This window comes from Triturus cristatus, chromosome 2_2 (assembly GCF_964204655.1).
Source record: "Triturus cristatus chromosome 2_2, aTriCri1.1, whole genome shotgun sequence".
NCBI classification, from domain to species: domain Eukaryota; kingdom Metazoa; phylum Chordata; class Amphibia; order Caudata; family Salamandridae; genus Triturus; species Triturus cristatus.
In genome coordinates, this window is record NC_140582.1 from 609,207,702 (window position 1) to 609,229,596 (window position 21,895).

Sequence of the window (21,895 nt, forward strand, 5' to 3'; positions counted from 1 at the left end):
CTGCAACCAGCAGATCAGGGGGCTGCAGATGCCATGCTCCCCGAAGATGCAAGACCATCGGCATTCGCATACGGAGGACAACAGGTGAAAAGTCCAATAAGGCCTTCGGCGTGTAGGACCTGGATTCCATCCATCTAGCAACATCCCTGGACCACAGCAAAAAGGGAATTCTAGACTGCGATCCATGCACGGCTGAATAGAATGAGTAGGTGTGAGTTGTGGGCTGCATAACTTAGTATAGATCCAGCAGCCCAAACTGAGCAATAGTATCTAATATTGTTTCACGTGTATGGCATTGTTGAGCTGAGCCAGTGCCTGTGCTGTTGAGTCTCACGGTGTTAAAGTTCCCTCCTCAGGTAATAGTACAGGCTATACCTCAGCCAACCAGCGGCTAACTTCAGCAAAAATTCTGGACTATCCAGATTCGGGTCATATAGATATAAAAATGTAATGTGTTGAACCCAGTACACCCGTGACCAATAAATAGCAATCTTGCTTATCCTTATGAAATTCAAGAAGCTTTAATTGTACTCCCTTTTTAAATAATAGAGCCACCCTTCTCAAGTAGGTAGAGCAAGTGGAGGGGTATCTATGTGATGACCAATGCGCTCCAAAATCGCAGCATCCTGACCCACCCATATGTGTCTCCTGGTTGACGGCAACGTCTATTACGTGTCTGTTAAGGTACACCAGAATCCGTTTTTTCGGGGTAACTCATCAAGTGTTTGGGGCTTGATGTGGGATGGGTGGAGGGTTAGCATTTACTATTTTGGAGATATATAGTTTGCAGTGGTGGATATACAGTGGACATAAAAGCTATGCATGCACTGGTCGGGGAGGTTTATAACTCCCAACACACTCAGCTCATGAGCTTGGAGATCAGGGTTTGCAAAGAATAAAGTTAATGACATGGAATGTTTGAGGAATCAATAATCATTAGAATGCCTCACTAATTCTGGTGTACCTTAACAGACACTCCATAGACGTTGCCCTCATCCAGGAGACACATATGGGTGGGTCAGGATGCTGCAATTTTGGAGCGAATTGGTCATCACATAGATACCCCTCCTCTTGCTCTACCTACTCGAGAGCCAAGCCAGGGAAGTCCCAACCCACCCAGGCCCTGGGTATCTAGCAAAATGTCTTTGGAAACAGACGTTTAGTCAGGAACCTTCCCATCGTCAATAGTATGGTTGCTTGTAAGGCAGTGAGTTGAAGGTGTGAGCTCTTCACTTTTGCACCCATATGTTCCTTCTCGCAACCTCCGTTCCGCCCACCTGGCTCTACTCCAGATCCCAACCTTCAAACGTAAAAAACAGGGAGGACTAAGGTTCTCATTCCTTGCCCCTTCCTTTTGGAACGCCCTTCCACTAAGTTTAAGACTGGCCTCCCCCCTAACCCACTTTAGGTCTCTCCTAAAAACCCACCTGTTTCGCATAGCCTATAACTAATCTCCTTAGCCCCTTGGACTGTTTGTTTTCTTCTTCCTTTGCTTCCAGCGCCAAGAAACCGTCTGGTGTTAGCCGCGCTTTATAAATTCTTTTTACATTACATTACATTACAGAACATGCAACCTGAAACTCTAGTAGAGCAGCAATGTCTTATACCACCTTGCTAAAGTGACCAGGCAAGGAGATAGCAGAACTGCTTCCCCTGCCCCTGTCCCGTTGCGCCTGTTTGTTAGGGAATTAATTTGCTTCCTCAGGTAAAGTGAATACTTGAGGTTTGCCTTGCAAGATGAACCACAGTCTAGCTGAGTTGCATAGCCTATTGTATGCCTAGTTCACATAGTTTATTTTTGGGTGGACTGAACTTCCTACGGGTTTCCTGTACCACTTTTGTAAAGTCTGGATAGATGCAGATGGAGGCACCTTCATATTGAATTTCACGTCTCTCCAGTGCAAGCTGAATAATTTTGATGCAATCTCTATTATTCAACAATTTATCGATGATTAGGCGTGAAGATGGGCGCTCTCTACAATAAACATTGATGAAAGATTCTCCCGCACAAAGATAGCCTTTAACACATAGTCTGCGACTCTCTTCATATTGCTGGAATCCAGCACTCTTGTATTAAGTAATTTGCATCTATGCGCTTGTGACTCCAAAGCCTCATTCTATGCTTTAACTTTGTCTAGTTCTAGTTGCAACTCTTTAAGTTTCACCTAAGCTGTAGAGTCATTCTTGAGATCCAAAATGCAGCATTCAGCCATACCTGTGCTAGTATGTTGCTTTTGCAGATGGTCCTTCATGCCATCCAGGCACTTTGTAAGAGAGTCAATTTTTGTGTCTATTGTTGTCAATCTACCTCGTATCTCAAGTAGTGGAGGGCGCACATCGCATAGACTCTCCAAGTCTTGGCTGCAGCCAGCTTCCAAAGAGGGCCTGATTGCACATCTCGGTCATGGAACTTGGCTGTTTTCTTAGTGCCTTCAAACGACACATCTGGCTTCCCCTTCTTAAGGTCCTCTGGTGTAAAAATGTACAATGGACTTCAGGCAGGAGTGGGTTTTAGCACATTTTCACTATTACAACATTTGCTTACAACAGGGTCAACAAAAATCTCATGCCCAATTCTAGTCAGAGAAAAAGCAGGGTAACGTCACTGCAGCTGTACAGACAGGTCAGGTAGTGAAGCGCTGCAGAGGATTTAGGGAGAAGGAAGGGTTTCAAGGCCCTGAGGGTGGGGGGGGAAGTGGGGGGGGGGGGTGCTGTAGCTACTGGTCGTACAGCCAGGTCTTGAGTCGTCTCCTGAAGGTTAGAAGGTCTTCAGTTTGTCGTAGGTTGAGGGGGAGGGTGTTCAAGTGATAGGATCGAAATATTTGTGTTTAAAAGTATCACTCATACATGGCACTGTGTCGCCCATAGAGCAGTGCAACATGAACCTCTGTATTAAAAACGGGTAAATAGCTTTTTACAAACAGGTGTGAAATTTACAAGTAAAATCAACCAGCACGTTTCCTTCATACTTCAAATTATTATCACTGTTGTTTTGTTGGAGTATTTTTAATTGCCAGGAAATGCAGCTTGATTTTGGCGAAGCCTGCATGACTCTGAGTACTGGACTTGAAGCTTATTTTTATTAATCAATTCATGGTTACATAGTCCTTAGTTAAATGTCGCAAGTTCAAATTCCACCTCAGCAACTAAGCTGCAGCAGCGTCTAGTGCAGAAGGTCTGGAGACCAATCTACTGACGCCCTCATTTGCAATATTTTGCCGTAGGGCAGCGGCGCAAACCTTCCTGCTGCGTTGCCGTGCGTCAAAATAAAAGGGCAGGAATGAGCCGTATCTACAAGATACAGGCACATTCCTGTCCTGCTCCCCTGCGCCGGCACACAAACAAAAGCCGTGCGCTAGCGCAGACAATTTTGCGCCATTTTGCAAGGGTGCCTGCGCTGAGGGGATGATTGTTTTTGCGCAGGAAGGGACATCTTCCAATACAGAAAAAATCATTGATGGCATTTTCCTCTTTCTATGCATGCAGCAAAATGCAGCATGCATAGAAGGAGGAAAAACGAGGAGAAATAAAAGTATTTCTCATCGTTGCATCACTCCTACGCCTCCCATGGGGAGGTGTAGGATTCTGACAAATTCCCAGGTTTACAACACTTTGTAAATCTAGCAATGTGCCAGGTTCCTTGGATGTTGAGTGGAAACATCCGAAGCAACACCCATGGAACGCCGCTTTCACGCAGAGTGATGCCTTAAAGGGGACCATATGTACAGGGCATGAAAAGTCACCCTGGATGACTATGTGGCCTTGTAAATCTGGGCAGTCACACTGTGCTGCCGGTGCGTCAAAAGAAGTGACACACCGGCAGCACAGTAGGCTTGTAAATGAGGCCATTAAAATGCACATTACCCCCAAAGTCCTTGCTGTGAAAAAACTCTGTCCTTACAAATAACTCTGTATCATCCAGGGTCCTCTAATGTGTTCCTGTTTAAATAGCACCTCAAACAACATTTTCATTGGTTGTGGGAAACATCAAAATCGTTCATTGTCATTATGAAAAGATGAAAGGGGTGTTTTAGGCATAACTTACAGGGAGATGCAATACTTTTTAATAGCATTCTCTGTTTGGGATGAACAGCTGTCATCCCTTGAATAGCGTGATAAGCAAACACTGTTCTGGAACTTCAAACCAAGGAAATGTTTTCATGTTTACAAGCTGTGCTCCAATCAACCTACTTAGGGAAGTCTTTACTATTCAGATGAGTTACACCCATGTTCATAAAGCTGCCTCCTATCCAAGAGAGCAGTAGGCACATTCAAAATATTGGAGCATTTGTGGTTCACTAAGCTTTCAAAATAAAGCAATTGGAGCCATGGACACAGTCAACCTGTCTTTATCGAACACATCAGCAAATGTTTACTCATCCTTCCCCATACCATGAACCTCTGTTTACCCGGCCGCAGCCTATCATCCCCAGAACATATGCCTAGCCCAAATATATTTTTAAGCCATATCCAGTTGTCAAGACTCAAAAGTCAAATTTAAGCCAGTTGACCAGTTTGATATAATTTTAATGCCATAGTGAGCTGGATGTTAAATTTTGTAGAAGACTGATGTATCTATTGTAGTAATAGTTTTTATCTGCTCAAGAATTCTATCTGGTTATCTGACATGTATTAGATTTTTATCTGCTCATTCTGAAAAAATGTAGTTAATACTGCTGATATTAAGCCATGAAATCCGAGGAAAAAACAAGTCTTGCTTTCAAAGTAGTTGACCAACGTTTGGGGCAATATGGTAACTTGAGGCAGGAATGTCCCTGAATATTGGAAGACGAGTTGAAATTTATAATATTGGAGCATGATGCGCGGTTTCTTATACGCCTGAATGATCAATGCGTTTTTAAGCATTGTGCCTATCAGCTCAGATCTCTACATAGATGTAGGCATCGCATACACAGAATGACACATGCTAATCCAGAAGACCCCTAAGACCCCTCTCTGAAAAGTGAGTCAGTGTCAGGAAAACGTCTTCTTCTCTCTAGAAGTGGATAAGATCAGAATATAATGTTGAAGAAAATCAGGAGTGATCCCGCACAGAAAGATCAGAGGAGCAAAGACGGAATATATGGAATTGTGTGTGTACTAACCCTTACTTTTTGCAGTTCCCAGGCGTGTTAAATGTTTATTCTCATTCCCATAGTAAAGTATGGTTTAGTGCAAACAAAGAAGCCATGTTGAATTAATAACATATGTTTATAGGAACACTGGACAGACTTTAAAGGGTTCCCTGGATCTCAACTCTGTTTCGGGTTCGCATCTTAATACAATGTATTCTCTTTTAAGATCTTTTTTATTTAGATGAAAGATCCTGTTGGATTACATGTGCCTGTTCCAAAATGACATTAAACTAGGCCAACATCACCTGTACTGTAGCAACTAAAAGAAGAAAGGAGATGACTTAAGTGTTGTTAGTGGATGCATTAAAATGTAATATATTGTGGCAGGTATTTTCGTTCAGTGTGCTACATGTTAAAAAATAATGTTTGTAGTAATGATTGCAGGCAGCCCCTATATAGTTATAGCTGGGGACTTCAATACCACCTTCGAACCCCTTTGTAGCGAGGATTCTAAACTGACCGAAGAAGAGGATGCATTATGGAGTATACCTAGTTTAGAGATACCTCCCATTAAGAGATGGTCAGAAGCAGCCCTCCAACTTAAGGCGTTTGGAGGGGGGGCTTAGAGCAGTTAATGGCCGCTCATCCGCCGTTAAACATGGAGCCGCCACATTTGATAATGGTGTGAGTACTAGTAGGATTGATTATATACTATTGAGCCTAGATTACTGGTCAGACCTTTGTGATATGGAGGTTGTGGAGAGAGCGGAAAGTGACCATAATCCAGTATCTCTAAAAATGGAACTTAAGGGTATCCTACAACCACCAAACTCACTGTCGCTACCTTCTACTAGTGAAGTTCAGCTCTGTAATAACATGAGGAGGGTAAAATGGGATAAGGTAGTTTCTAGTGAAACAATACTTATTGATATAAGGGCAGCAGTCTCAGAGACTCTTTATGAGATACGAGTAATTACAACACAGCCTGAGATAAATGAGAGAATAACTAAGCTCTATGAGGGTCTGTTTAGTAAAATAAGCACCTTCTTCTTAAAACCGGCTAACAGTTCAACTAACCAGAAAAGTAAAGACATTAGTTGGTATAACAAGGATTGTAGGGCAGCCTATAAGTCACTGGCGGCAGCCATTAAACTGAAGGATTATACTGCAGTTAGGCGTACCCGGCATGAATATAAATCAGCATTAAATAAAGCCAAAAAAGATTGGGATGAACAGAGGTGGGCAGACCTCTACCAGGCTAGTAAAGAAAGTAATTCCCAGTCTTTTTGGCTTCAGGTAAAATGGGGAAGAGGGGGACAGGCTCCCATGCCCCATAATTTTGTAGACCCGGAGAAGTGGGTTTCCACTTTGCTACACAATTTACCTTGGAGATAGGAGGTGAACTCGAGGCTGCTTATACCATCTCTTTTCTGGTACAGCTTTAGAATTTGATATAGGGGAAATCAAATGAGCTTTGAGTTCAGTTGCTAATGGCAGAGCACCTGGCCCCGATGGTGTACCTGCAGATCTGTTTAAGAAAGATAAAGCAATCTGGCAACAATATATTCTCCTGTTAGTGAATGCTATAGCGAGTGGGGCAGCTATCCCATATTCATGGAAGGGTGCAGAGATCCTGCGAATATACAAAAAAGGAGATCGCTCGTGCCCAGGCAATTACAGACCTATCAGCCTCATAGATGCCATTCAAAAGATCATGGGCAGAATGGTACTAAACAGAATGCGAGACTGGATCGATGATAATAAGATATTAACTCCATTACAGGCAGGATTTCTCTCCAACGTGAGCACAATAGACCAGGTCTTTCGGTTTGTTTTGATTTATTGGCTTGTCGTTGTGTTGGCTGGTGGCACCATTTATGCAGCCTTTGTGGAGTTAAAATCCGCCTTTGATCTGGTTTTGCGGAGTACACTTTGGAGGGTATGCAAAGATTTGGGCATGCCGGCAGAATTGTTATCTGCTGTACAGCAATTACATACAGGAAATTTTGCCCAAGTACGCTGGAGCACCCATGGCAACAAAACTGGTCCATTCCCAGTATTGAAAGGAGTGGATCAAGGGTGCGTTCTGGCACCGACCCTATTTTCATTGTTTATCAATGGTGTTGTAGATTATTTTTCTGCATTTTCAACTGATGCACCATCCCTTGCAGGTGTCAAAATCCCTATACTTATGTTTGCAGACGACACCCTGATTATTTCTAAAACCCAGAGTGGTCTGCAGAGGGCCTTACTAAGATTCGAAGAGTTCTGTAAAGAGCGAGGGTTGGTGATCAATGCAGATAAAACTAAGTTGATGGTCCTGCATAAGCATAGAGTAATTAAGGGCAGGGTGCTTCTTAATGGAGAACTGCTGGAGCACACTGATGTTTTTAATTATCTGAGGATCACGTTGGGGAATAGGCTTAATTGGAACTACCAGACAAACACCCTGGCCTTAAAGCATAGTCAATTAGCTGGTGCTTTGTTGAAGGAATTTAAGACCTCTCATACTCAACCCATGCAACCCCTACTTAAGATATATAACACCAAAGTATTAGCCGCTGTCACCTATGGTGCGGAATTATGGGGTTTTAGTGATATAAAGCCACTAGTCTTAGCACAGAAGAAATTCGTGAGAAGTGTTATTGGACTGCCACGGAGCACACCTTTAAAACCAGTCTTCCACGACCTGGGTTGTGGTAGACTGAAAGAGGTTTCTAAGTTTCGTCCAATAGCGTACTGGCAGAGACTATGGATAACCCCTGAGCTGTCTCAATATGCAGCTGCTTTCAAAGATGTATGGGCCCTTGATACCTCATGTAAGATCAAGTGGCTGCTAACCTTGAAAACTACACTGGTCAGTATGGGTATGCGACACCAGTGGGATGAGCCAGAGACTCATCAATTTCCCCCCAAAAGAGAGATGAAAAGACTATACTGGTCTATGGTGATAAATAATAATATCACTACCCCAGAGTCCACATCGTTGACGGGCAAATATTTAGAGTTTAAGCCCCACCCACAATATGAGCAGTATTGGGATGTCATCACCAAACCTAGTGATAGACATTTATATTTTCAATTCCGGGTAGGCACACTACCCCTAAATGTATTCACATGTAAGTGGCACAGTGATAATGATAGTGTGTGTTAGATGTGCCTGGAACATGATGAAAATTATTCACACATTCTACTTGTCTGTCCGGCATATCAGGCTCCCCGCAATAAATGGTTGCATCCACTATGGGCGTGAGGAGCAGTGCCATTGCGATGAGAATATTGCAGACTGACACACGTGCCCAGTGTGTAGTAGCTGTTGCAAATTTTTTAAGTTGGGCATGTTCAATACGGGAAAGAAAAATGGCAGAAACCGGTTTGAACATCCCAGTTTACCTAAATCAGAGTTTGTAAAGAAAAAAAAAAAAGAAACCAAAAGGAAAAAATTAGGTATCAATGGTTACGTGGGTATTGCACCAGAAAAATGGTCGTTACCATGATACTAGATGGCATTCCCGGTTATACTGCAGCAACATCTTCCTTGTTGTGATAAACATTATAGCCTTTCTTTAGAGAATCTACCACCAGTACTTCACAAAGTTATGAGCTCCCCCAAAAAAATAAATTAAAGTACTTCCCTGCTTCAAAACGCCAATAGTATTATAGACTCATTTATGTCCTTTTATCATAATTATGAACTTCAGATCAATTTGTTTTATTAATCACAATTTTTAATGTATGGATTTTAATGTATGGATTTTTTTAACATGATTGATATCTTTTTTATAAGCGCACATTGTATTTAGTATTTTATGGAAGGTTAATTGCTTCTTTTTATTGTACATTGTCTTTTATGATCTTAATTGATCAAAATAAAGATTGACTGACTGAGTAATGATTGCATGAAAATCTTGTGTGCATTTCCGCTGAACTTTCATTCTTGCATGTTGCAACTTTTCAGCCTGGAGACATGAAAGATTGGTTCGTTGGTCGCACCAATGCCAAGGGAATCGATCTGAACAGAAACTTTCCAGACCTGGACCACATAGTGTACATAAATGAGAAAGAAGGCGGCCCAAACAATCATTTAATACAGAACCTGAAGAAAACAGTGGATCAGAACCCGCAGGTCAGTGGTAGCTCCATCAGAGAACATGGCGGGCCGCAATACCCGACTTTGCTGTATTCAAAGTTGACTTACAGACCATATCAATAAGCAAAAATGTCCAAAAGGCTAATGACCTTTTGCAAATGAATTGTGGGGAAGAATGCAATTGCTTACTTTGTAGTCAAGGCTGAAAATTCTCTTTCTCAAATGCCACATTTCTTATTGATCTTTGACAACGCAAATGTTCCTCCATCATTTAGTAACTTAACAACAACTTAAAAGTTATTATCTGATCAAAAATGATTTGACGTCTCATAACACTACTTCTGTGTTCTTTGTCAATGAATCTGAACATAGCAATTTCCAGCCATCTAAATATTTGCAGTATTTTGAAGTGCACTTAACACCCCAAGCATAACCCAACCCAACCCAAACCCGAACTTGGCATTCATGGTGTTCTCAAAAAGTTATGTACATAATCCGCAGCTAAGGGTAGGCAAAATCCCATTTTTAGATCTGCGATATGCGGATTTGAATATTTGGGCAATCCTACTGTTTCCTTTGGTTTTGACCAATGCCTGCTGCTGGAACCTCAGGAGGGCCCAGCGGGCAGGCGTGGCACACAGACTTCCCTCCTGAGGAAGTTTCTTTGAAGAACACTGTCAGGAGTCAGGGCGACAGTGCTTCTAAAACAACTGTTCATTTGACATTAGTTCTTTCCCCATTCACAGAGCAACAACCCATCCACAGTTTCACTCTGTTTCTTGAAAACAAAATCCGCACACTCATCACTTGTTTCCTCAAAGTATTGAGACCCAGGCAGAAAGTCAGTGCCAGGATGAACTGGCGGGAGCAACTGAATCGGAGGTGGTTTAGTGAGGGATTTTGAAACCTGCACATGCACACTCAGATGTGTTTATTTATTTATTTTTGAGTTTTAAATAGCGCTAGCTAGACCCGAAGGGTATCTGAGCGTTTTACATGCGGTACATGTGAAGAGTTGTACAGGTCACAAACAGCCAGAGAGTCAAGAAAAGTATATAACAATTTTGCATTACGGTAAAGGTGTTGGTTATAAAATAGAGACTGGGAAAGTTAGGCAACCGTCTCAAAGGATCATGTCAATGAGTTTTGGATCTGTAGGAAACGTAGTTCAGCCTAGATGTAATTGTGTAGTAAACATCAAGGTGTGTGTGTGTGAGTGTGTGTGGCTGATGAGGATGTTCTTGAAAGTTTATCATATCCAGAAAGGTCATCAATGTTCTCTGATGGGAGTCGAGTATGGAGTCTGGGTCTCCCACACCGTAAAATGATAAGTATGTTTCAGACTGTAATGAGAGAGAACAAACGTTGCATTTCTCTATAGATCCTAAACTATAAAACCTGTTAGAAGCGTAAGCCAAATAATTGGTGGGGTGGTGAGTGGCTCCCTGAGCACTCTGGACACATTCAAACAAGCATAACTCTGTTTGGATGAAAATCTAAATCTGGCCAGTGTTGAGCTCAAGTCGTGTTTTTGGTGGATTGCCTTTGTCATTTTTGAAGGGAGGTGGGTTATGGAACGCGATATTGTTGAGTAGATGGAAGGAGGTTGATGTGCAAGTAGGTTTTAATATGAAATGTTGGATTTTGAGAACAATTGGTGGGAAGAAGCCTGGACTGTGGTGAGCATTTGGGTGGTCCTTACTTTGCTATGTACAACTTCATTAACAGCTCGCCTGCATTTAATGCTTTTCCTCTTCATTTAAGACTCATAGATGACTTCAGGTCTGAAACTGGGGACAGTAATGACCCCTCCCATGTAACAAGGCTTGTTTTCCATTCTGATGATCACAGTGCAGCACCTTTAATTCTCCTCCAAATCCCCTCAATTCTTAACCCAGATCATGAATCAATGATGGCTGCATTTAAGTTTCATGTGTGATGAGATCTGGTTTCAGAACGGTGTCGTTTCACTATAGAGGGTAATGCTGGTGCTAATAAACAGTAAGGTTCACATTGCAATTATATGCTAGTGAAAGTTTAGGATAGCTTTGAACAAGCTGAAAGCAAATAATAAAAATTATTGTTATTATTGTGCCTTGTATTTAGCGGTTACCTAAAGCACTGTTGTAGTCACTGGGTTCTAACTGAGCACATTTATTCTAAGTTTCAACCATGTTCATGGGAGGCGAGGTAAGCATTGAAGTGTTTACCAAAGAGCACATCAAGGAGAAGATGACAGTTTAGGGAGATTTACAACGTAGATCCTTGGGGATACAGTCACCTTTCCCAAAACCATAGCTATCTCAGCGGGAGCAATAAGACACATTGTGGGGAGTTTGGCCTTGTTCATATTATCATGTGGTTTGGAAGAAACAGTATGGAAAATTTTCCAGTGTGCTCAAATGGCCTCATTGATCTAGAGGAGATTTTTAAATGTAACCTGTTGCTTATTCAGCAGACTGTTAAGCAGCATCAGTGTGAGCAAGATGTGGTTGGAACTTCATAGGCTTAGAATGAATGAAGCTGTATGTAGGAAAGTGCCCCTTTTTGACATGGTCACCCTCACTTTTTGCCTTGTATTTGATGTGATTTTGACTCAAAGTGCACTGGGCCTCTGCTAACCAGGTCTCCAGTGCCAGATCTCTTTCCCAAAACTGTAGAGTTGCACCCCCAATTGGCAATACCTTTGGCACCCCCTGTAACTCCATGGTAAGGGGTACCCATGGTGCCTAGCGAAGGGAGGCCAAAGAGGGTCCTTGAGGGCTGCAGCATGAATTGTGCCACCCTAAAAGACTCCTTGCCAAACACATACAGACTGCCACTGCAGGCTGCATATCTTGGTGCAGACAAAAGTAAAAACACAACATGGCACACAGCCTGTGTGCAATGCGCACAGATGCTGCATGAATTATAGATAAGTCACCCCTACTGCAGGCCTTACAGCCCTAAGACCGGGTGTACTATACTACATGTGAGGGAATAACTGCATGAGCAGATATACCCTTGTGCTGGTCAGCCCTTTTGCTGCCAGTACAAGTTAACAGGGAAACCATTTTGATTACATGTGCTGGACATTGGTGAAAAGGTGTTCCCCAGCTACGTGATTGCTTTACTGAAAATAGCGATGTTGGTATCATACACTCGTATTAATGAACCAACACTGATGCCAGTGTTGGATTTATTAATATGTGCACATGGAGGGCACCTTAGAGGTGCCCCCTCAAAACCGACCAGCCTCTGGTGTGTTGACTGACTGGTTATTGCGGGCCTGCCACCAGAGATGACTTTCAGATCCCCAAGGGTAAGGGCCTTTGCTCTCAGGAGGTCAGAAACAAAGTCTGTTCGGGAAGAGGGTGTTCACACCCCCTTCCACAGGATGACCTGCTGATTAGCATTGCAAGGTAAGGGAGATTCAAACAAGCCACCGCCTTTGAAATGTGAATCTGGCTTACCTCACAGGCGAGGAAGCTTGGTCCAGTGCGCTTTGACACCTGGACTTGCAGGAAAATTACCTAGTCAGGGAGGTATGCCCATCCTCAGGCTAGCACCACCTCTAAGGTGGGCTACCTGAAGTGGACACGACTTTTCAGAGTTACCCATCTTGAAGACAGCAAACTCATGAATTCTGAGACAGGATTATGCCCAATTCCCGCAGGAAGTGGTCATGTAGGGGTGTAGTAACCCCAAGGGTATGCAGCCCATTGGCTACTACCCTACACTCCCCTAATGCCTCTAAATTCAGTATTTAGGGGAGCCCCATGGCACCAGAGAAGCAGATACTGCCAATCTGACAGAAGAAACACGTGAAGAGTGAACAGAAAATCCGGCCTGCTGACTTCGCCAATTGCACCAAAAGTCGACATGTCCTTTAGCTGCAGTGTCTTCAAATCCTGGGATACTCTCCAGTACTTTACTCAAGAACTCGTAGGACAGTGGGCCTGTTCCCCTGCATCCTGCAGGTACCAAAGGCTGAGCTGTGAGTCTCCAAGACCACAAAAACCAGATGCCGAAAAGCATCACTGCACCTGAGCCGCCTAGCCCGAGCTTAAGGGGGCCAATGTGGTCCTGAGACCCTCCAGACTTGAAGCCCACCTTGGCTTTCCTCATTGTGGAGTCCTCAATCACACCTGCAACCTCTGTTAGCAAGCCCCCTGCTATTACTACTGCACCGGGTAAGAAAAACCCAACGCCCAAGGGCACCTCTGCACCATTCACTCCTGACCCATGGAAAAGAGGAGCAAAGGTGTCACTACGTCCCCGAGCATCGCGAAGACAACGATCCCCTGTTGGTTCAGCCCGACTAGCCTCCCAGTCAAAGCCTGCAGCCTTTTTTTGCGGAGACCAATCCCCATTCACTTCCATTGGGCACCCAACGCTGTTTTGCCTCCCTGCACACGGCCATCCTAGCGTAGTTGGTGGTGTTTGGCTGGTGTTGCTTTGGACCTTGCCCTCCACTCACCTTAAGTCCTGGAGATTAGTCTCGCGGGTTGCTAGACTGTACCTGAATGCCTTACTTGTTTTTCCTCCCATAGGATAACATTGCAGTTTCGGATAAATGCAGGAAGAGTTGGCTTTTCAAATACAAAAGTGTTTCTATTGAAAATCTTACTTAACTGATCGTATTGATTCTGGAGCCTAAATATATATAAAGATATGTGTTATTTTGATAAATTAGTGTGGATCTCCTTATTGAGTCATGAGCATCATTTATTGACTATTTTGGGTATTTGCAGATGTCTAACACTCCCCTCTGATAAACCTAACGCTGCTCAACCACACAACCCGTAGAAGAGCACCTTGGGATGGTAAGAGCAAGCTCCTGCCCACTCATAAGGGAACCCCTGGACTCTTTGCATGATATATCTCATTTTGATATATCATGTAAAGAGCCCGCTTCCTACACCGTATTTCACTATATGAAACCTGCTTATCGGTTAAGTGATCATTTCTTTATGTTCCCAAAATGCCAAGATTTTTCAACAAATCATCTGCTTTGGCAGTGTAAGGCTGACAGCAGTATTTATTTACTATCAAGTGTTTCGCTGTGTAGGCACAGGTATCCATGACTTCATCCAACACTTTTCAAGGGTCGCACCATGATGTTTCAATGTCTGAAGTTCACCATGCCAAACAGCCTCAGAGAAAGGAAGCGTTGGAAAAAACAGCGATGTGTCAGTTCCTGAGTTCTTTGGGAGGAGAGGCGAGGCAACAATTCTGCTGCACACAGAAGTGATGTATCAATCCGGCCTGGAGGAGAAAGTGAGGCATCAAAATCCAAGACGATTGTGGTCTGTGGGTGATGCATGGAAAAACTTGGCACACAGGTATGATGTGTGACACACTGGAGGTGATGCATCACTCTGCGAGGCATCGCACCGTCTGCTGTTGCCCGGTGGGACTCAGTGAGGCTTTGTGTCGTCCAGCGTTGGTTCTGAGAGGCTTTATACGATTTTGCGATGCTTCATGCCCGTTCTGGCAGAGATGAGCTGGAAAAGCCACCTCTGAGGCCCTGTAACTGGAAAGAGGCACCTCAGGCAAGGGTAGGACTCACAGATGGCAGAGTTCAGCAGCACCAGCAAATTTGCAGGAAGTCTTTTGTGTCCCTGAGACTTCTTAACAGGAGGCAAGCACACACAAGCCCTTGGAGAAACTTCACAAGCAGGTTACATAGCAAAGTCCAGCCCTTTGTCCTTTCATTGTCAAAAGCAGCAACTGCAGGCCAACCTCACACAACACAGCAAAGGGGCAGTACTCCTCCTCACATCTCTCCAGCTCTTCTCCTTGGCAAAGGTTACTCTTGATTCCAGAAGTAATCTGAAGTTCTGGTGTTTAAGGTCCACTACTTATACCCCATTTTGTATTTGTTCTCTTTGTGCAAGGGTCTCTGATCCCAGTCCAAACCAGTTCTGTCCTCAGTGGTGCAGAATGACCACAGGGGAGAAGACAGCATTGCGCAAGGGCGACAGGCCCTATTCTGGTGTAACGAAATCTCCTCCCACAACTCAAAATGCAGCCAAGCCCCATTCAGCTCAGCTCTGAGTCATCCAGGAACGGTCAGGCACACCTCTACCCCCCACACCCAGTGGCTGTCTACAGTGACTGTACATCCCCAACCCCTGTCACTCCACAACCAGACAATCAATCCACAAACAGGCAGAGGCACACAGAAGGTTTAAACAAGAAAATGCCTACTTTCTAAAAGTGACATTTTCAAAAACATAATTTAAAAACCATCTTTACTAAAAGATGTGTTATTAAATTCTGAGTTCAGAGAGCCTAAACTTTATTTCTCTATATTTCCCCAATTGGAATTTATAATTGTAAGATGTTACAAAGTACCTCCCATTCTATCTGATGGGACGGATAGCCTTTCAATAATTAAAAACTAAATTGGAAGTATTTCACTATCAGGACATGTTACACATACCAGTACATGTCCTTCCTTTCACATACATTGCACCCTGCCCAGGGGGGTACCTTGGGCCAACCATAGAGGTGCCTTTCATGTAAGAAAGTGTAGGTTAGGGCCTGGCAAGTGGGTAAACTTGCCAGGTCGAAATGGCAGTTTACTAAGTGCGCACAGGTTTGAGATACCTTTTCTGGGCTACTCATGTCGGTGGCACAATCAGTGCTGCAGGCCCACTCTAAGCAATTGATTTACAGGCCCTGACACACTTAGTGCACTTTATTAGGGGCTTACCAGTAAATCACATATGCCAATCATGGATAAAAAATCATGTTCACAATTTGCACAGACAGCATATGCACTTTAGCACTGATCAGCAGTTGTAAAGTGCCCAGAGTCCTATAGCCAACAAACACAGGTCTGGAAATAATAGAAGGAAGAAGCAAACAGTCTGAGGATAACCCTGCAAAAAGGCCAAGTCCAACACTCTGCGAATACCCTTGCACATTCAGGCAGCTCGTCAGCTTCCCAGCCTCGGCAGCCTCTAGGAAGGAAAACTGCTGTAAGCAAAATGCCGACAACTCAGCTAATAAGGCACATTGGAATTGAAAGTGCAAATCAGCTGGGACATCAAGGAGTTGGGGGGTGGGTGGAGGGAATGAGAACGAAGACAGGAAGAGGAGGAAGGCGGAGAGCCAGTTAGAGGCCGGGCTGGTGGCGTTGAACAGAATTGAACTTTCCCAGGGAGGAGATGGGCTGGATAATGAGGAATCAGTTCTGCCAGCAGCTGTGAGATCGAGAAGTACACTTTTGCCCTAGCTGCCCGGTGCGCGAAAGGGAGAGCCGGAGAGGTAGAACAACTAATGAACAGCGCAGGTGGCAGGACAGGAGGGAGAGTATTATTGCCAGATTTGCTGAGTTGTCAGTCAGGGCGGGCAGGGAAGACCAATACTTTGGATGACGCCAGTTAGGATAGGAGGTAGTGGTCCCAAGAAGAAAGCGGTGTACCAAGACATGGAGTGAGGGAATTGTGCACACTTCTTCTTAGAGGCCCGATCACAGAACAATGACTTTTTTTTTTTTCTTTAAAAACCGTTTTTATTGCAGAAGCACAGGAAAATCACTGTACAAACATTACCGGCCTGCGCCTCCAACATCAGCGCCAGTTCTTTGCTAGGCCAGGAGGCCTACATACACAGCTTATTAGCCCACATCCCGGGGGCCGGGCAGCGTCAACCTGTGGGCCAGCGTTCTCAATCTACATCAGCGGCTAGTGTCGTCGGTATCCACACAGGACTTCTACATTCCGCTTTAAAGTTTTCCTTTGCCCTCCCATCCCAACAAAACTCGTCCCCAAACCTAGACCCTAAACTCCCTTGCCCTCCCTCCCCACCCAACAGTGCTCTCGTCGACGGCTGGTGGCGGCCCGAAGAAGTGGACTCGGGTACATTTCCGCAGTGTATACCTATCTACTGAGTGTGTGTGACCGGAATAGTCCGGGGGCTATCCTCACTGTCCGACGGACCCACTCCGACTTCATCCTCACTATCGCGCAGGGCCTGCACCAGCACCTCCCACGCTGTGGCCGCTTCTAACGCCTTATCGTCCTCTCTACGGCTCGCCAGCTGGTACCTAAGTGTGCTTTCACTCGCCGCCCATTTCTGCAGCTCCTTAAACCATGCGTGGGGCCCACCTTAGATTTCCACAGTCTCGTCACTTCCCTTTTTGCTAAGAGGAGGCCCATGTCTATGAATCTGCTCGTGATCTTGTTCTTGGGAGTGTGTGGGAACCAGTGCAGAACGCAGACCGCTTTACTATAATCCAACTCCCTGTCTGTGACCCCTGTCAGCGTCTCGCCCACCGCCCTCCAATAGTCGCGCAGGTGGGGGCAATCCCACAGCATATGGCCTAACTCCGCTCCAACCGCGCCGCATCTAGGGCACGCCGCCTCCTCTGCTCCGAAATATTTCCGAATTTTACCTGGTGTGAGGTAAGCTCTGTGGAGGATATAAAAGTGGATCAGTTGGAAGCATGCATTCCTTGTGCTCTTTCTGGCCCTTCTAACCAAGCCCGCCCACGCAGCGCCAGGTATCTCTGTCTGTAAATCCGCCTCCCATTTGTCTTTCAGGGCCGTCATCGGCTGCAACGTTTCACTCAGCATTCTTGAGTACAGACAGGTGACCGCCTTGCGGGTGCCAGCCGACATCATAGCGTATTGGCAGGCCGCAGATATAGGAGGCTCACGGAGCCCCTCCCCCCAGTTCTCTTGCATCGCCCCGGTCACCGCCGCGTGCAGCAGGTAGTCTCCCCTCGGAAGATCAAACCGCTCCTGCAGCGCTTGATAAGGGAGCATCTCCCCGTCCTCGTACAAATCGCCCAGCATTTGGAGGCCCGCCTCCTCCCACACCTGTAGGCTCGACCAATCCCCCCCGTGCGGGAGCGCCGTCACCATACCCAACGGAATCTCCGGCGCATACGGGCGCCGCCTCCCCGCCCGGCGCTGCGATCGATTCCAACATTGTCGGAATGTCTGTTCCTCCATGGATAAGTCCCTAAGAGCCAAACGCTGCTGTAGCGTAATATATGCTAGCACGTGGCGGGGAGTGCCCCCCTCTCTGTCTCGCTCCGGGCCCCGGTATACTCTGGCCACCTCCTGCGTAAAGATCTGGAGCTGCACCGCCAGATAATATGAAATGAAATGAAATTTATAAACGCGCAACTCAGCCCGAAGGCATCAAGGCGCCTAACAAACAGAAATCATAACAAGGCAAATCTAGGGCTGGGGATAGGCTTTGGCAAATAGCCATGTCTTTAGGGCTCTCCTAAAGAGTTGCTTTGAGGGAAGGGATTTTATCTCAGCCGGCAGAGTGTTCCACAATTTAGGAGCCAAGATTGAAAATGCTCTCCCACCCCACCTAGCTCTACGAGCACGGGGAACTGCTAACAAGAGCTTATTTGCGGAACGCAGACATCTGGTGGGGGTATAGCGGACCAAGAGGTCCCTTAGCCCGCCAGATCTGGTAGTGGCCAAGGCCCCGTAGATCAAACACAGGGACTTAAAAGAAATTCTGGCCTCAATTGGAAGCCAGTGCAGTGTCTTTCTTGCCGCCGAGGCAGAGGCCCGCCTAGGTAAGTCCAAAACGAACTTGGCGGCGGCATTCTGCACCATTTGGAGTCGCATCAACAGGCCCTTATTGATGCCTAGATATAGGACATTACAATAATCAAGTCTTGAGCCTATTAGTGCGACTACAACTTGCTTTCTGGCATGAGGGGACAAGTAGTGTTTAATCTTCCGCAGGATGTTAAGTAGACCCCAGCAGGTGGAGATAGTCCTCTTTACTTGTTGGTCCATTCCCAACAAAGGGTCAATCATGACTCCCAAGTTCCTGGCCAAGGTCGTGGGAGTCGGACACACGCCCAGTGAGGAAGGCCACCATTCCGCCGACCAGATATCCTGCTTTCCTCCGAAAATCAGAATTTCAGTCTTTTCGCCGTTAAGCTTCAATGAATTGCAGACCATCCATTGAGCAACTGCCTCCATACAAGATCTAAAATTGGAAGCAGCGGAGGAGACCGGTTGGGCGAGGGACATGAGTATCTGCGTATCATCGGCATAGGAGACTACCTCCATCCCAAAAGATCTAATAAGCCTGGCAAGAGGGGTCACATAGATGTTAAAAAGGGTCGGGCTTAATGCCGAACCCTGAGGGACCCCACAGTGCACAGGAAGGGATGGAGATAGAAACTCACCCAGCTTAACTCTCTGTTCCCTTTGACCGAGAAAGGAGGCCAGCAAACTAAGTGCGGGCCCCTCCACCCCTATCTCCCTCAGCCTAGATGTTAATACTGAGGGAGACAGGGTATCAAACGCAGCGGTAAGATCTAACAGGATAAGGAGAGTGGTCTGGCCCTTATCTACCTTAGTGCGGATGTTGTCGAGCACGATGGTAAGGGCCGACTCCGTACTATGCTCTCTCCGAAAACCATGCTGCGAATGATCCAGAAGGCCAGAGGTTTCCAGAAAGAGCGCCAGATGCTGGTTAAGATGGATTTCCAGCATCTTTGCCGGGGCTGGGAGCAGCGAAATGGGGCGAAAGTTTTTAAGAACCCCCGGATCTAATGTGGGTTTTTTTAACAGTGGTTTAACCACCGCTCTTTTCCATTGTAAAGGAAAAAACCCCTCCTCCATTGCCCTATTCATGATAGCTAGCAATGGAGGTAAGAGAGTCTCCTTGCATTGTTTAAGGAGTTTCAACGGAGAAGGGTCCAAAGGGGACCCTGACCTAGTCTTATTCAGGAGGACTTCGATTTCCTGGAGGGAGAGGGGCGGAAAGCTGGACAAACGCCCTTGGAGAACCCCCTCCAATAAGTTTGGCGATGAGACTGATGGACAGATAGGGGTAGATAGTACTGACCTCTGAGACTCCAATGCCGAGTATATATCCACAATTTTAGATTGGAAAAATTGGGCGACATCGTTGCAGAGCTGCTGTGAGCTAACAACAGGATCCGGCACCCTCAATGATGTGAGTGTATCTACGATCTTAAATAACTCTTTCGGCGAGGAAAGAGAGGAGGTAACAGTGGCAAAATACTCCTGTTTGGTTCTTATCACCTCCTTCTTATAGCTCCTTAGAAGAGTTTTATGTCTATCCCTCTCTCGCCAATCCCAGCTAGTCCTCCAAAGACGTTCCTGTCTCCGTAAACCCTGCCTAAGAAGTCTTAGTGGTTCCGTGAACCAGGGGGCCGAAGGACTTTTTCTCGCAGAATAACGTAGTGAGGCTGGAGCCAATTCATCAACCGCTGTCCTAATGACACTGTCCATCCTCGTTACTGCAGATCCGACGTCCTCCTCAGGAGAAATCACCAAGTTGGATAGAAAGGGGGCGAGCACGCTATTGGTAATGTTTTTGAGGTTGCGTCTCAGTTCCATTTTACTTGACTCAAAGCCCTTACAGCTAGCAGTAGCGAACACGAGTTCTATGGGGATCGCTGAGTGGTCGGACCAAGATAGAGGAATGGGTGCCTCAGTGGTCAGCCGACTGTCATTGGAAAAGACCCCATCTAACGTATGGCCCGCCTGATGGGAGGGACCCTTAACTAGCTGTTTCAACCCACAGCCAGCGAAGATATCCAGTAAAGCAAGTGTGTCAGTTGATTCCATATTTTCCAAATGGAAATTTAGGTCCCCCAGAACAGTAAAATGCTCACGGCCAAAATGTGCCTCTAAGATGTTAAGCATATGATTGCCAAAATCTGTTCTGGTCCCCGGTGGTCTATAAATGAGGAGACCTGTAAAAGGTACAGCATAAGATCCATTGATGGAAAACTGAAGTGCCTGAAAGGAGTCTTTCAGTTCAGACAGTGGGGTGACATGACAGGAGAAACAGTCTCTATGAAGGATGCCCAGCCCTCCCCCCCTACGCCCCACTCTGTCCATCCTAACCAGCGTGTAGCCTTCAGGTACCGCCTCTACCAGATCAGGTCCAGAGGAGTCCTTGGCCCAGGTTTCCGTAATGAAAACCCAGGCGGGTTTTCTAGCCAGAACAAAATCTTTAAAGGCGAGATTATTCTTAATCAGAGATCTCGCATTTATAAGAAACCCCCTATCCCTCCTAGTTTTTGGATTATTGCTCAGGCCTAGCAGTGAGGCAGCATCAACAGGAGCCAGCGGCCTAGTGGAAGACCGGAAGCAGTGACAACCCGAAGAGGTCTGCAACGATTCCGGGTCATTCCTATAATGACAGGGCAACTTAGGCGGCTTCAAAGCCATTAAATCTTGCCATGAATACCTACGCCCTGTATGTTCACCATCAGCATATCCAGCCACCCAGCGTTCCAGCCCGTCCTCAGCGCGGACGGGCGCAGACGGGCTGGACTCTGGCGTGACTCCGGCGTCACTGCGGCACACACGCCGCGCGCACACGCTGCGCGCCTGCATGTCCGGCCTAAATAGGGCTCTAGCGAGTCAACCTGACTGCTAGAGCGCAACTTGTGCTGGTGTCCTGACTGCGACCCCTACCTACACCCAAGATGGCGACGAAGTTCCCCGAGAACGGGAGACGCGCTGGGAGGGACCCGCAGAAGCCGCGGTGGGAATAGAATTCGAAATCCGGGACCGCCAGGCCCCCCTCGTCCTTGGGCCTGGACAGGGTTGTCAACGCTATCCTGCGTCTTCCCGAACCCCAGAGGAATGATACTAATACGGATCGCAGCTGCCGAAAGACCGGGCTCGGTATCCACACTGGGAGCGTGCGGAAATAGTATAAAAGGCGCGGCAAGGCAATCATTTTCAATAATGAGATGCGTCCCGTCACTGAG

General features: G+C 46.0%; 1 protein-coding gene across 1 annotated transcript in view; it reads left to right on the forward strand.

Annotated features, from left to right (window-relative positions):
• The window catches only part of CPE (carboxypeptidase E), a 357,745-nt gene that overhangs the window by 213,193 nt on the left and 122,657 nt on the right, over nt 1-21,895 (forward strand). The window contains exon 3 of the mRNA XM_085641790.1: nt 9,034-9,201. Within this exon, the coding sequence (XP_085497916.1) occupies nt 9,034-9,201 (168 nt within the window). The remainder of the gene's footprint in view (nt 1-9,033; nt 9,202-21,895) is intronic.